The 15,646-nt window shown below is 49.9% G+C and overlaps 1 protein-coding gene across 8 annotated transcripts; it reads right to left on the bottom strand.

Moving 5' to 3' along the window:
* Nucleotides 1–1,001: 1,001 nt before the first annotated feature.
* SERBP1 (SERPINE1 mRNA binding protein 1) lies at nucleotides 1,002–14,775 on the bottom strand. 8 transcript variants are annotated; one of them, XM_072649793.1, is made up of 9 exons: nucleotides 14,242–14,775; nucleotides 13,295–13,445; nucleotides 13,032–13,175; nucleotides 12,833–12,928; nucleotides 12,234–12,353; nucleotides 7,128–7,305; nucleotides 4,381–4,428; nucleotides 2,315–2,488; nucleotides 1,002–1,400 (listed from the first exon to the last, which is right to left on the bottom strand). In XM_072649793.1, the coding sequence occupies exons 1-9, from the start codon at nucleotides 14,603–14,605 to the stop codon at nucleotides 1,344–1,346; spliced, it is 1,332 nt and encodes a 443-aa protein (XP_072505894.1). In that variant the 5' UTR covers nucleotides 14,606–14,775; the 3' UTR covers nucleotides 1,002–1,343. The 8 variants fall into 8 exon arrangements, with proteins under 8 accessions (XP_072505894.1, XP_072505890.1, XP_072505886.1 ...); XM_072649789.1 differs by having other exon boundaries at nucleotides 12,234–12,308; nucleotides 12,833–12,904; nucleotides 14,242–14,774; XM_072649785.1 differs by having other exon boundaries at nucleotides 12,833–12,904; nucleotides 14,242–14,774.
* Between the last annotated feature and the right edge of the window lie 871 nt (nucleotides 14,776–15,646).

Genomic DNA, 15,646 nt, shown 5'->3' on the forward strand with positions numbered 1-15,646 from the left:
TTATTAGTTGCTAACTCCAAGTTCAGTCTGTAGAAAGTGGTGATGCTCCTGCTCACAGGGATAAATTATTAACCTAATTTTCCAGAAGAGGAGAAATTCTCAAGGTGGGGGGAAAGGGAGAAAACAAACATATTCATCTGTCAGCAACTGGAAACCAGAAATGGAAGCAATATAGCAAATTCAAAAAACAGTGAGACGTTTTTGGTATGTATTTCAGGCAGCATGCTGCAGTTCCCACCATTTCCAAACAGTCTGCTTTTCTCTTTCAGGAAATTAAGATCTTCCCTCCTTTCCCCAAGCTAGCAAGTGCCCTTTGGTTTCTTCAGAACACAGCTTCCAAATAATGATACACATTTTCTCATCAACCTTGGACACATATAAATCATACTGAATGGCCACTGTTCTGCGGTAGTTCAAACATACTGCATTAGCCAAATCAAGCCCTTCCCCCACCCCTGTAGAACACCCCCCCCCCCACACACACACCTATCTTACATGACAGGATAATTTTGTCTCACCAACAGTGAGTAGTTTAAACAACTACCGAACAAGGACTCTAATTTGTGGGTTTTTTTTTTAAATTGAGAGAGAAAAGTTTCACATGAAAGTGTAGATAGCTGGAAAGGTAAATAAGGCCTAACTTTTGCCTAATGAACCATGCATTACTGCTGGATCAAGAGTTATGTGACTCAACCAATGTGCTTGGAATCTCTTCAAGTACTGATATTGTCTGTATATAAACATCTAGCATACATGAAAGCTACCACAACAGTCCTTCCAAGACTGAAATTATTAAAACTAAGTTAAAATACTTCAGGAAGTTAGTATTCCACAAAGCATCAAGTTCGCCAAATTAAGTGTACATGTCCCATTTGACCACATGTGACAAACTGCAAAGCAGGTACTAAAGAAAACAGATGATGTCCAACATTTAAAACCAGTTTGTAGTTGAGGGAAAACACCTAAAATCCTTAATTAAAAAACACAAATGAAATGAAAGCTTTAACTGGTACACACTGTTCACACCTATATTTCAAGTTTGGAAACGCATATTTTCAAGCAGCAATACAAAAAAGTATCCATGAAGAATGCATCATCTCTGAAAATTATGAAAACATCCCTGCTACCGTTACATTTCTAAATACAAAACTGACTACCATATTTGTTGCTTCTGTGTAGCGAGAGAAGTTCATTTTCAAAACAGATAAAATTCAGTCTTTAGGTGTGAATGGTATGAATGACAGTCTTTTTTTAAAATTTCTTAGTCGTTTAGGATCGTTAAGCATGCAAGCCTCGTGGAGGAGGGTCCACCAAGGAACCGGGGTTGGCTTAGGATGTCCAGTTTAGGCCAGAGCTGGGAAAGCCTCTGGGTCATCTACATCAGGAGCAGAAGCACTTGACTGGAAGAGAAACAGAGACTAAAAGTTAACCAGACAAGCACATACAACTTAGACCCACTATGACTGTTCCACCCCACCGCCCTCAGATACACACCATGGCTGATATCAGACAACTCATACAGAGTGTAAAGTTTCACACACCAATGGTTTGTTTCCAATTTCTATAAGCCATATAACTTGCTATTAAGAGTGCAGTGTTAACATTACTAATGCAGGTTCTAGCTTACTATAAAAATGTGAACCATACTTCCCAGACTCTACATTAAAAAAAAAAAAAACCAAAAACACACGTGAATTTGGGGTGATACTCCTTTATAAGGTATCAGCATGGCGATACTTTTCTTCCCCCCATTCCCAAGAGCACTTTGCTAACAGCAAAGGCCTTAGTATTCATATCCTCTTCTAGTAACAGCCGATGCTAAGCCCCAAACTGGCCAGTGGGGACAAGTTTGTGCTTAACAGCAAGAAACCAAGTGTCTTTCTAGGAAAAAGGCAACTCCAAATCTCCCTAATCAATATAGGGTGTCTATATGTGTACACACACAGTAACAGCATAGTGTCATAACACAGCACAAACAGATCCAATAAAAACTAAGGCCAGGTTGTGGCACCAACGTCTAGTAAATAACTGGCTGTCAGGAATCCATTATCTATCTTGATGACTGGTAGTTTTATAAGTGCTTTGGGGCCATGATAAATCATGAAGCCCTACTTCACCCACTGCCAAGTTCCAAGATGCTCAAGAAAGCAGTCCCAGCCCAGAGTGCAGCAGGTAAGACCACACAATGATGCATGGAGATACTCAGGATCTGAACATGCTCCCAGGATAAATGTTTTCCAAAAACCATTTTTGGTCTTCTTTGGGGAGAGGCCTGCCTGCACGAGTGACCTGGGTGGCCCTTGTGAGCTCGTACCTTGTCAGTTCTGCTTCCACGGTTGGGCCGTCCACCACGTCCACGCCCGCCTCGCCCACCTCTGCCGCCACGTCCTGGGCGACCAAGGTCTCCGAAATTGATCTCCAGCTGGGATGTGATATCGTTGGCGGGCTTACGGAAGTGATGATCCATCACAGATTCTTCAGTGTGCGCCTGAAATGGAAGGGAAAGCCCCTGAGCAATCACTGACTCATGCTAGGTGCCAGCTCTCCTGAAAAATGAAAACAAATTCCTCCATTGGGTCTAACAGATGGTCCCTCCCAACTTGTCAGAACTGACTCTGTTTAGAAAAGGCTCCCCCGCCCCAAGCAAGTAGCCCACACCGCAAGTGCGGTCTGAAACAGGATGACCTTAAGGACAGTCTCCACACTGGTACCCTGGGACTGTGCACCCAGTTCTTCCAAATAGGTTAAAAGTTTAAAATCAAAAGGTTTCTTTCTAAGTTCATTATCCAAAAGGTGTTTCAACATACCTGCGTTTTTAAAAAATTCATCCTGCTACTCAAATAAGACAGAAAACAGATCTTGGCACTGATTTAATTAATGAAGATTATCACCTGCCTTAAGCTCACCACCCCGTGCCATCTTATATGTGACTTACTATGACTACTGACATCTAAATGTTGTCACTAAGAGACACCCAAGTCTTACTGATGATATTCTCCGAATTTTTAGCTTTATTATATTGCTTAGTACATTCAGTCACACTTAGATTCATCTGCATTTTATCAAAACAGAATTTACTTTAGTATGTAATATACACAGACATGTTCACATAAACTGGAATGGGGCCATGTGCAAGTGAAAATGGCACTTTTGTGTAAAAGGCACATTCCTGGAAAGTCATACACAAACTGAAGCATACTCTGAGCATAATTAGAAATTACTTAAAGAGACGTTTTTGTGAGTCGTTTGACAAAGCCAAGAATGACTCCCAAATCTCTTAACAGACAAATCTAAAATTTCCATTAGGTTTGTCTGAAGTCATAAAAATGTCTGTGATGCCAAATCTGTAATTCTGGACAACGTCCACAGCACAATAGGATTAGACTAACGTAAACAGATCTTTATGCCGTCTCTTGTTAAATACACAGCAAAAGCCTGAAAGGCTAAGTAATGTTTTCTCATTTGACCAAACAAGAATGAAAAATTAAGGTGGCTCATTTTAAATTTTGGAAAACCTACTTCCAAATCAAATGTCATCTTTTCTAAGTAAGTTTTAAAAGCTTATAGATCTACAGAATGAACGGAATCTCTGAACGCGATAAACGGTTCAGAAACAAACACTGTATGACATCTACTGAGGTTTAACGCCACTCTCTTAACATCCGGATTCCCAGTGATTCCCGATCACTGTACAACCCTCAGTTCCACAGCCTTTTTACAACGGACACTCCTGGAGAACAGAAGGTAGGTGGATTCCAAGAACACTCACACAATTTCCCTATCAGTGTTACCACGAGATGCTGAGGATGAAAGTAGGCTCACCAGCACGTGTCTAACTGGAGCGATTTTCCCCGTCTTCCCCCAGCCTCCAAAGCAGTTGCTACTGCCAGAAGACAGAACCGTGGGCAGATGGAGCAAATGGAAAAGCAGCATCCAGATAGTTTGACTATGCTATCTTATTCTAGAGCAGTGAATGAGGATCCAGGGGAATGGAGGTCTCATCCTAGTAATGTCACTAACGTGAATGTGACATGTGGCAATTCAAGCCATTTTAACCATGCTGTGCCTCAGTTTCCTCATCTGTAACAGAGCTAGTCATGAGGATCAAATAAGATAATGAATATGAAATGAAAATGCCAAGCAAGCAATAAGAAGTTATTCTATTGCTTCTATGAAGCGATTCCAACTGACCATGCCAGCCAAGTACTATGGACACTGCAAGGATACAGGAAACCTCCTGATTACTACCCAGTTGGTGGGAGAACCTACACCTGGGCTGGGGGGGTGGTGGGGGAATGGATCATGAACCTTCCGCTACAGCTTCTCTGCATCAGAAACCCTCTTACGACTAGAAAAGAAAACAAATGAAAAGATCAGCACCTCACTTGACTCCACATGGCTCCCCTGCACCTCTGCCATTCCCTTCGTCTGAGGTAAGTCATTGGTCCACACCCAAGAAAAGGGGGAAAAAGGAATAAATGAGATTACATATGGAATTAAAAAAAAAAAGGAACATGAAATTTCTAAAGTGAAAAGGCCAAGACATGGCTACCATGGGGCTCAGGAGGAACAGGGCTAACATTTCAAAGGCTTCTAGAAGGTTGTTTCTTCAACTTCAGACTGGCGGGTCATGTTTGGGGTCCTGCTTTGACAGTCTCATGCTATACAACTTCCTTATTCCTGAGCTTTCCAAAACTCACAAACTTGAGGCTACAACGTGGTCTGGTGCCAGCATGGCCTAAGTTCAAACTAGAATCTGGATCCCACCTAGTTCTATCACAGCACGTCTGACCCTGGGCAGTTGGACAGTCATCTTCTGTGCTTGGGGCTGGATCAAAGTGAGTCAGAATCAATCTGCTACATGCAACTTTCCCTGAGGTCCCTGAAGTCCTACTGAAAGCTCAGGGTAAAACCATGTGGAGGAATCCTACAACGAAATCTTTCCTCAATGTTCCTAAAGACCATTTCTCTTGGGGGTGAATCTGTTTTCTCTTGTGTAAGGTTTACATGTCGCAGAAGTCAGGATGTGGCACTTATTCTGATGGTTCTTTCCTCCAGCATGGACTGGCTGTGGTTTTCCTCAGATACCTGACTTGTAAAACAAGCATCTCTGAAAGAACTGAAAATGGGTTCTTATGAAATAAAGCCCAGATGAAAAATTTTAACTTTACAGCATCGCATACTTAACCTTTTAAGGAGATTTTTCCATGAGAAGGTGGCAAAAGGCATGTGTTTCTTAAAATGTTCCAAATATTAAGATTCAGTACACCTAACTAACAGATGTGTCCCTGAAAAGGTTAAGTCCCAAAGAGTAAATTATAGATGTAAAAAGAAGCAATTAATTTTTATCTACTTATCTTCATTATGAGTAGTATACCCACAGTTAAAATAGTAACAAGACAAGTATCAGGGGTTGGTAACACGTAGCTCACTAATTACCCCCTGACTCAAATTCTCTCTTCTGTGAAGTGAAGGATGACTTTGGTGACCAGCAGTGGGCCTCACTCAAGGAAGAAGCAATGATCTCTGGAGATCCTCCTGCTCATCATTACAACACCTTTCCTGCTATTTCTCCCCGCCCCCCCTAGGCACATGGTCTGAGGAGTTTACCCGAAAGTTGAGTAGGAATCTAGGGGATGGAAATAAAGAACCAGGTAGAGAGAATAACTCCTAGAATTATGAAAGATGAATCAGTGGGAAGAGAAAAGGAGCAGTCCTTAAAATTTCAGTGAAGAAGTTACCAGATACTTAAAATGTCACTCTGTATCATCTTTTACACTCTACCTTCCCCCTTCCACCCAAAGCAGAAAGCAGCAGTCATGGGGCACAAAGAAGGCCAATCCCTGAGCACATTCTTTGGCAAGTGTCCATCCAGTCATCCAAAACACAGACGATACAGTCAATGACTCCACGAGTCCTAAGCTCGGAGCCCTCTGCCCACTCTTGCTTCTTTCAAGTCGCTGCTTTGCTCCTCTTTAGAAACTGTCTTTTCAGTGTTCCCCCAATGCTTACTGGCAATACGATGATCAGAACAGACACACCAATTCTTTCCCTCCCCCCACACCAGTGGGCTGCTTCTGCCAATAACATCATAGCCCACCTGGAAAGGAAAGTAGAAATCTGTGGGGCTTCCGCCCACGGTTTCTCATCATTCTATGGCCTCGACTCCCTGTGCCAACAAGCAGGACACCCGGTACCTTTTGGTAACCAGCAGGGACACACGTAGCAGGACCGTGCTTTATTTCTCACACATGCAGCTCAACCTTCAATTGAAACTTGTCAATGGGTTTCTGACCCCACAGATGTGAGAATTTCAACAGGGCTGAGCCAGTCCTCCCTTCCTCCCTGCCCCAAGATGCTACTGACCAGGAGTGAGTGAGACCAACAAACCCAAGACACCGGTACAAATGTCAGTCAAGTAAGACATATCCTCAAAGGTAAAGGGGACAGCACAAAGCAAACAGCTAATCATTACTAATTACTAACAGCCGGGGGACTTGTTTTGTCCAATGGTCTCATCCCTGGGCAGATACTACAAGTACAACAGAAAAGGCTTAGCTCACACTCATGTGGGCGCCAAAAGGACCAAACAGAGTGTCCAAGTCTATTGAAGAATAAAAGTGAATGCATCTAGAAGGATGCTGATGTGACCTCCACTAGATTTCGTGACCCTAAAGTTAGGTGGACCTTAGCAGGATGCTGCTTAACAGTCTCTCATGAAAGCTAGGAGGAAAGCTGGTGTCCAAACCAGGACAAGTGTGACCTTCTCCAGGGTTTCCACAAGTGCCCACATTTCTAGCCTCCTCTTTATCATTATCTGGCTTCACCCCATATGAACACTCAACAGGCACAACTTGACATAAGTTTGTAAAAAGCAGAGTCTCACCAAGGCTCTCAGACAGAAACCTGAAGGCTGGCTGCTCTGGCCACTGCCTTGCCCACCCCAAGCACTTACACTCTCAGCTCAACAATAACATCTTGGGCAAAGGATTATGCAAGAGGTCATGGGATTCATTTCCCAAGTCCTGAAAATGGCAGCAGAGTCCCTGTGTTCCGCTGGGAACCATCCATCCCATGGAGAGTCAGACACACCTTGGCCAAGTGCTCCCAACATCAGCGTGACTCACCTCCTCACTCTTGGACTTGTGGAGCACGAATCCCTTCTTCCACTGCCCGTCGGCACCCTCGTTGGGTTTGCGAATGTTAAATTCTACTTTTGCCCGGTCCTTATTTTGAATGGCCTTCCACTCATCCAAGGTCATTTCTTTCGGGCCTTCCTCCTTCACCTCTTCCACCTCATTTTCTCTGTGAAAAGAATATTCCATAAGACAGGGAATTGCAGAAAGGACACTGTTTTGCCCCACTTATATGTACCTTAAAAAAAACAACAACGTACACAATACCGCAAAAGGTTAAGTCAGAAGAGTAAACACAGGTGTCCAAACGTTTTAGAGCAGCTTAAGTTATTAAGGCTTTTGGAACCCTGTATGGCAATTTCTTCTGTAAAAGAACTGATAAACAAGTCATTTTATATCTTGTAGGGATGTACTGATAGTATTTACATAAAAATAAAGCATTAAATAATGATTTCACAATTTGTCAAAAAGGAAACTTAGCAGTCCTCCCTTTACTGCAGAGGTGAGACCAAAGCAAGGCAAAAATCATTTATTAAGTGCTTACTACGTGCCAGATACTGTGCTAAGTCCAGAGGAGTGAAAGAAAAAGGCCCCTTGGCAGAAGGTGGAAGAGAGCTAAGCTGTGCCAAACTGAGCACTTCCTATCTGATCCTAGAGGCACGGAGGCCAGCCCTATACTTGAGGACCATCACCTCAGCCGCTGAAGGGAGGCAGGATTGGAGGGCAGATAAGAGACTCGAGGTAGGTTGTTACTGAGTGATGTGGAGGAGACATGTGAGACGAAGGTAGAAACCACAAGAACTGGCAAAAGATGAGGATACGTTGGTTGGATAAGAGTGAAAGGTCTAGGATGATTCTGAGGGTCGAGCATGGTGGTGTCCCTGACAGATTAAAATGGGAAGGGAGGAGGGTTTAGGGGCTGGGCTGGGGGAGGAGATAGTGAGTTGTTTTAAAGCCATTATAAAATTTAAAAAGCATCATCATCCAGTTAGTTTTTAAAAAGTGACTGACATCAGGAGAGTTGGAGGTTGACCAGGTGAATCTCAACCAAAGCCTTTACGTAATGGGTAGGTGAGGCGGGGAAGAGCTCAGGATTTAAGTGTGGCCAATCAGACCCTGCTACCCTTGGACCACCGGGCTGAGCTTTTTTCAGTGATGACAACCAAAACCAAGTATAAAAATGAATTACGCTCAGAACCGGACAGAATCATCGTATCACTGAATTAAGCCAAATCAACTATTTTAAAAATGACACAGCACATTTACTCCTGTTACTCTGAATACCTTAGCAGCAGTTGAGAGCAAAAGGGTTTTTCTATCATAAAATATTTTCAAAAGGCTTATGTAAATGTGTTCAGGTGTGTCCTTGGTTTGGAGAACCCTGGGTCCAGACCACCACATAGGGTGAGTAGACCACCAGAAGACCCAATGTCCTTTCTTTCCCCACCAAGGCCTGCTTTTTTAACCCTAACTCCCTAACTCCACATGACCAAAATCAACCAAGAGACTGACAACCCATCTTTCCTATGGGTACCAGCCTCTATCTGACTCTGCAACTGAGACCTCAGGCAGGAAGGCACAAGGGAAAGAGCAGATGGCACAGAAGTAGCCCTTGATTCCCAGTGACAAATTCTCAGGGTAAGAGGACCTGTGAGGCAAAATCAAAATTCTCTATGATTCAAAACAGCTGCTTATACATTCCTAAAAGAGTACTTGCCAAGGAAAGCCATGCCCGAGCAGAGCTGAGTTTTGAGTTCCTGAACTCAAAATCTCAGGCTGATCTGTCTTCTGATACTGATCCATAGCATTATGCTTTTTTCAACAGAAAATAACTAAGAATACTTCAAGTGAGAAAAACTGCAAAATACGTTTAAGCATTTGACTTGTCTAGTATCTGCAGTGTTCAATTTCACTGTGTTAGCTATCACTAAGTTTTATCATTGTTACAGAAAAGTGGTGTGGTCCTATTGCATATAAGCACCTGTCATGGGCCAGGAGCTAGGTGACAGCACAGCACATAAAGCAGAAAGACTCATTCCGAGGTCAAATGTGGTGTCAGATGCTCACCAGCAGTGTGACCGTAGCCAAGGCACTTAACTCTATTGGACTCAGTTTTCTCATCTGTAAAATGAACTGCATAAGAAAACGGCTTGAGAGCTCCTAGCCAGTTATCCAGCTGCCCTCCTATGGACCTCTGGGCCATGCCCCAGGGCTATATACCATCCCACCCTCTTCCTCTTCAGCTGCCTTTCTAATGGAATCCAATGGCACTTTCTCCTTTAGAGTCGAAGCTCATTGAGGGCAGGGATTTGTATCCCCAGGGCTTGGCGCAGTGCCTGGTTCCTATCAGGAGGTACTTACTGACTGACCTGAGGTTACATACCAAACGAAAATTATTGAGGCCCTACTTGGATGATGTATAGAGGGGATAGCTGTGAGAGCTGGTTTCAAGTATTTGGAGGCTGATGTGGAAGAGGGAATCGATACCCTAGGAATAACATTTGGGGAAACTGCAGATAAATCAGGGCTCCCCATCAAGGAAAACTCCCCACCAATCAACACCAACCACCTTACAGCAGACCTCATGGGCCTTCCAGGAAGGCTGCAGGTTCCCCTTCCTGCTGACCCAAGGTCGGAGGAGCAGCTTGACCACAACTTGTCAACCACATGGGCAGATTCTCATTCACCTGGAGTTCTTTCTGATAGATTCGAATCACGTGATTCTTTGACAGAAATATGCAAATTGGGAAATGCAGATTTAGGGAGAAAGGATGTTCTAGAAACCCCTGGGAGTTCAGGAGAATGATCAAGATCTGACCTTGAGCTTTGTGAATCATCCACATATAAGTTAGGTTAGAAGAGATGAACAAAGGAGAACACAATCAAACGCCCACATCCTGACAACCTCATTAAAGTCACTGCAGCTCCGAAACAAGGGCTACTGACCACCCTGTTTTGGACTTTCTGGTCTCCTGTGAGAAACGCTCCCCTAACAAATGAATAATTATGCAATTGTGAAGTAGGGTCTGTTTACAGCTCTTCACTCCCAGCGCCCATCAAAGATACTTGTTGAAGTAAACTTAGCACTCACAATAAAAACAAAAGACCAGGTGACTCCTAAGACACTGAGTTCAGTCAAGAAGGCGGCCTACCTCTGAATCCAGTGGAGAGTATTTATTACAGGCTTGCTTGAAATAGAAATTGCTTTGCATTTTAAATCCTCTCTTATGTTCTGCTACACACATTTTTTCGCTTTCTTATTTTGTATTTAAGTTTAAAAGAAAAAAGAAAAATGCCTAAAAGGAATGGATGTCACGGCACAGAGGTGATGCAGAGATCTTGGACAAGTTGCCGGTGGGGAGCCCGCTGCCGACAGGTACTAGGGATGGGCTTCACTGCCAGCGCAGCCTAGGGAGGCCAGCATTTGGCCGTTACCAGGTTGGCTGCGCCAGAGCAGGTTTTTAATCTGCACTGATAGAAGAACCTGCACATCCCTGAAGTATGAGCATAGCCTCTCTCAAGGGACAAGAGAACCCTACCTATACTGAATACAGGTAGAGCCTATTAAAAAACTCCTTGTAAAACCTTTCATTCGGATCACCAATCCTGCAAATTCCCTATACTGTGGATGAAGAACACAAGGCACTGGGGAGATAAAGACACTAACAGCTGAGGCCACCTTTGCTCAAAGCACTCCCATCTATCACAAGAGTGGATCGGTATGTACTCCCCACCATGGACGAAACAAATCCAAGGCAGCTCTGGAGGGGGCGCTAGTAGCAAGGGTGATGAGAAGCAGCTCCCTGCAGAAGTCTATGCCAGTGGGTAAGCAGGCTAGTCAATTCAGCTTGGAATGCCCTACTCCAATTTCTTTAAGCACGAGGTGCATAAGGCAGGACAAATATTAAGAATTTAAGAGTTTAGATCAAGGGAAGATGAAGAGTGAAGCAAACCTAACTCTAGCAAAGGAAACGGAGCACAGCATGAAAAACTTTGTAAGGAGGCTCAGCCCTGGAGGGGAAAGGAGGTGGGCCCCAGGGTAGAGAACAGTGCATATGCTTTCAGATGTAGGGGAGGCAACAGGGGGACAGAAAGTAAGGTATCCCCACTGGAGAAGCAGCCCACACGCCCCCCTCGTCCCTCCACTGTCCTGTGACTAGAGGTTCCCAATTCTGGTGCCCCATCACTTTGGTTAATGCTTTTGCTTCTAAGAGTCTTCTCTTTTTAGTGGCATTAATATTCCTCTAGCAAATGTTTACAATCCTGCTCCACTGGGATAACTGATGACTTGGGACTAGATTTCTGATGGGGGCTATCCACAATCTCTCATGTTTCTGTCTTAAAGGAACGACTGCAAAATTAAAGGCACTTTAGCACAAAAACAGATGAATCCGACTTATCAAACATGTCAATATGGCTCTCCAGGATGCTTCATGTAATAGCCTGACTTTAATCCATTTGATTTTCCAGATGTAATTCTTTTTACCACCTGAACTCTATGTAAGCTAAGAGACTTCACCTTTTAGAACAGATTTTCCTACGGGGATATGAATATTAGTATATGCAAATAGAATCTTTCGTTCTGTCTTAAAACTAGACAGGAAAAAATGACTGTGCATGCTCATGTACTTTCAGGGCTTGCGGGCTGGAGAAGAAGAACTGTTACGAAACACTAGCTAGCTACCTGGCCTCTCAGAATTATGTTCCTGATCTAAAAGGAAATCTGTATCATTCAGACACAAGAATCCAGGGATTTACTGAACACATAAATGGGGTGAAACCCATTTCAGTGTCAAAGGGAAATATAGCGGACCCTTCGTCCCTCGTGGGGGCTGCATTAAAAGACTAAACAGGTGCCACGCGCTACCACAACTTCCCCCAATTCTACCCCGACACATCCATCAGAAAATGTCACCTAGGAGACTCACCAGATCTCCAATTAATTGGTCAACTTTTCCTCTTCTCTTCCTCATGATCACTATTCCACTTTCAATCAAAATGCCTTCTCTGATCAGACCCAACACCACCTCCATTCAGAGTCCCTGTGCTCGGGAGAGGCCGTGGCTTGGGATGGGGGAGAATAAGAGGATAACTCACTTATTTTCTGTGTCAGCCACTGGATGCTCTTCTCCCTCAGGTGTCTCCTCGGTCACAGTGGTTTGCTCCAAGTCACTGCAATTATAAGACATTGGTTTCTGAATGTATTGGGGGCCCCCTCTAAGGAGAGAAAGAGAGACAAGAAAGGCGCCTGGTTCTTTATCCGTTCCCCAGTTGTGCGGCCCCTCTCCCCAAATAAAAACATCAACTATCTCCCCCCACCCCAAAACATTCCCGAGCTTCCAGCAAGAGCATCAAAGCATTCATCCTCGGCAGCGAACAAGACTCAGATACTCCAGCTCAGCTGCTACGGGACCAGAACCGTCCGCGTGTTCGTAAATACCAGGAAAGGAAGGAAAGCTCGGATCATCGAGCATTCCACGACATCCCAATTCCGGATAAACCGTACCTTACTAAGGACAGGACCGACACCGCAAAGGTGCGAGTTCAAATCCTGCCCCATGCACCCGGCTTCCCCTGCGCCTGCCTCAGTTTCCTCCAGCGCCCAACGACCCCCCAGGGTTTCCCGAGGCCCCCCCCCCAGAGCGGCCGCGCGGAGGGGGGCCCCGAGGGGAGGGGGGCCCCGAGGGGACACTCACGTCAGCTCGTCCTTGACCGTGCCCCAGTTGTGCGAGCCGCCGCCGCCGCGCTTGTCCTCGTGCTTCAGCCCGCTGAAATGCGAATGGGAGAAAGAACTGCCCGCCTGAGTTAACACGGCAGTGGCGGGCCGCGGCCGCAGCGCAGCCCAGGGCTCCCGCAGCCCCCCGCAGCCCCCGCACCCACAGCGGCCCCACTTACGATCTGTCGCTCCCGCTGTGCCGGTCGAACTCTCTCTTCCCGCGGGCGTCGAAGCCGTCCCCTCTGCCCAGGCCGCGGCCCCGGCCTCCCCGGCCTCTGCCCCCGGGGCCGCCGCGCCCCCGCACGGGCCGCTCCAGCACGGGCCTGGGGGGCGAGAGCGGCAGCTTGGGGTCGGCCCGCGGGGTCTGCCCCGCTCCCAGCCGCGCCCCCCAGGGGCCGGCCGCCCCCCACCCACCCCACCCCGGCAGGCCCCGCGCACTCACTTGTCCACCGAGAACTCGGCGCCCTCGCCCTTGTCCTCCGCCGCCTTCTCGAAGCGCCGCTCGCGGGGCGGCCGCCGCTCCAGCCTCCGCTCCATCGGCTTGCCCTCGCCCGGCAGCTGCTGGTCCGGCCTGCGGCCGACGCGCCGGATCCCTGCGGGGCAGAGCGCGGAGGTGGGCGGCGGTAGGGAAGCCCGGCCGGGGGTTCCTGACGGGGACGGCCCAGGCGGGCAGAGCGGCCGGCCCCGCACACGGACGGACCGGCCCGGCTTAGGCCCGGCTAACGCGCCCATGCCAGCGCCGGACCCCAACAGCAGCCCCCGGAAAGCCACCCCCAGAGCCGCGCTCTAACAAGCTACAAACGTCCGGCGAGGCCCAGGGACCCGCCCCCTGCCGTCTACACAGGACCCGGGCGCCGTCTACACAGCAGGACGCCCCACAAGCACACGGGACCTGTGGATTCACGATGCCCGCGGGCCAGGAGCGCCCGGCACATCGCGGACACCGAGCCTCCCTGACGGGAGCGCCAAGGCTTTCACTCCGGGATTCGGGGGTGGCCCGCACGCGCCCCCCGTTCTGGGAGTAGGGGGGCCCGGGCGGAGCTGCAGGAAGGGTGGGCACGAGGGCGCCCGGGGCCAAACCCCCGAACGAACAAAGGCTCCCGCCCCCGACACGAACCCCGCAAGCCCCCCGAAGGCGCACCCCCTCCGTCCCCAAGGGGCCGGTTCCGAACCGACCCCGGATAAATGCCCACAGCTACCCCCGGCAAGGCCCGGAGGCCGGTTCGGTTCCGCTCTCCCCGGCGCGCTGGGCCCGGCCCGGCCCCCCGCCCCGCTCGCCACGTGCCGCGGCCTCAGTTTCCCGGCTGGGCCGCACGTGGCTCCCTGCTCCCTCCCCCTCCCGGGCCGCACGTGGGCCCCCCCTCCCCCCCGCGGTTCCCCGGCCCGCACCTTCTTTCTTGAGCGCGGCGGGCGGCGGCGGGGCCTCGTCCTTCTTGTCGGCCGCGGTGGCGGCGGCCGGGCCGGAGGCGGCGGCGCTGGGCGGCGCGGGCGGCGGCAGCGGGTTCTTGCGGTCCTTCTGCGACTCCTTGCGCAGCGGCTTCCCGGGCGCGCCCCCGCCGCCCGCGCCGGCCTGGGCCGCGGCCTGCGCCGCGCTCTTGGGCCCGGGCCCGCCGCCGCCCCCGCCGCCGCCGCCTTCCTTCTTCTTGTTCTCGGCCGCCTTCAGCACCTCGAAGGGGTCCGATTCGTCGTCAAATAGCTGGTCGAACCGGTTGGTGACGACGCAGCCGAAGCCTTCCTGCAGGTGGCCGGGCATGATGGGGCCCCGGCGGCGCGTTCCTCCACGGATTGCAGCGGGCCGCGCCGAGCCGACGGCGCCTGCTTCAGCTCGTCCCCACAAGATGGCCGGGCCGAGAGAGGGACCGCCTTCTCTTCCGGCGCCGCGCACACATCCGGGAGCCGCCGGCGCCGCGGGGCACGCCGGGAAGGGCAGGCGGCCGGCGCCGCTCCGCCCGAGCTTGCGCCAGCACGGACTACAACTCCCAGGGGGCGGCGCGCGCCGGCGGGCGCGAAGCGGCGCGGGGAGGGCGGAGCGCGGCGGGGAGGCGGGGGAGGAGACCCGAGCCCGAGCACCTGCCGCCTCCGGCCCCGCGCCCCCGCCCCCCTGGCGGGCGAGGACGGCCGCACGTGGCGAGCACGGTCAAGGTCACTCCCTCCGGCGTGGGGCCCGCCCACTCCTACTCCTCTTCTCCAGGCCGGGAGACTGAGGCCGCGCGAGGCAGCGCCGGTTTTCCGAGCGTCCCGCGGTGGGCAGGAGGCGGTGTGCATTTATTAGCCGCCCCTGCATGCCGAGAAGGCGGAGAGCGGCCTGCCCTCGGGGGGCTTCAGCCGGCCGGGCCCCCCGCCAGCCCCGCCGGGGGTGCCCCCCCCCCCCTCCCCGCTGTGACCGCCACGGCCAGGCTCCTCCTGCCCCCCTGCCGGGCTGGGTCCGCCCCCCAGCCCCCAAGACGCCCCCCGGAGCGTCCCCGCCTACAGGGGGCCTGGGGAGGGGCGCCTGCCACGCCCCCAACTCCTCCAAGCTCCCCCTGTGTGCGCCCCAAGCGTCGGGGTCTGCTAAGGGGGGGGGGTGCCGCGGCGGCTGGAGAGCCCCTAGGGTCCGCCTTGGGGCGAAGGGCTGGGCCAGGGGCAGCCGTGACCCTTCTGGGGGGGCCTGTCTTCGCTCACTCCTTCACTCACTCCTTCACTCACTCCTTCACTCACTCACTCCTTCACTCATTCATTCACTCACTCATTCACTCCTTCACTCACTCACTCATTCATTCACTCACTCCTTCACTCACTCCTTCACTCATTCATT

Source organism: Notamacropus eugenii, chromosome 2, assembly GCF_028372415.1.
Source record: "Notamacropus eugenii isolate mMacEug1 chromosome 2, mMacEug1.pri_v2, whole genome shotgun sequence".
Classification (NCBI taxonomy): domain Eukaryota; kingdom Metazoa; phylum Chordata; class Mammalia; order Diprotodontia; family Macropodidae; genus Notamacropus; species Notamacropus eugenii.

Bases quoted from the DNA above. Each gene is read 5' to 3' on its own strand.
- SERBP1 (XM_072649793.1), bottom strand. From the start codon at position 14,605: ATGCCCGGCCACCTGCAGGAAGGCTTCGGCTGCGTCGTCACCAACCGG. The intron at 13,176-13,294 runs GTGAGTGCGCGG...CTCGCCCCCCAG, and splicing joins GCCGAGTTCTCGGTGGACAA to GCCCGTGCTGGAGCGGCCCG. The intron at 1,401-2,314 runs GTACGAGCTCAC...TTTCTCTTCCAG, and splicing joins GTGGAAGCAGAACTGACAAG to TCAAGTGCTTCTGCTCCTGA.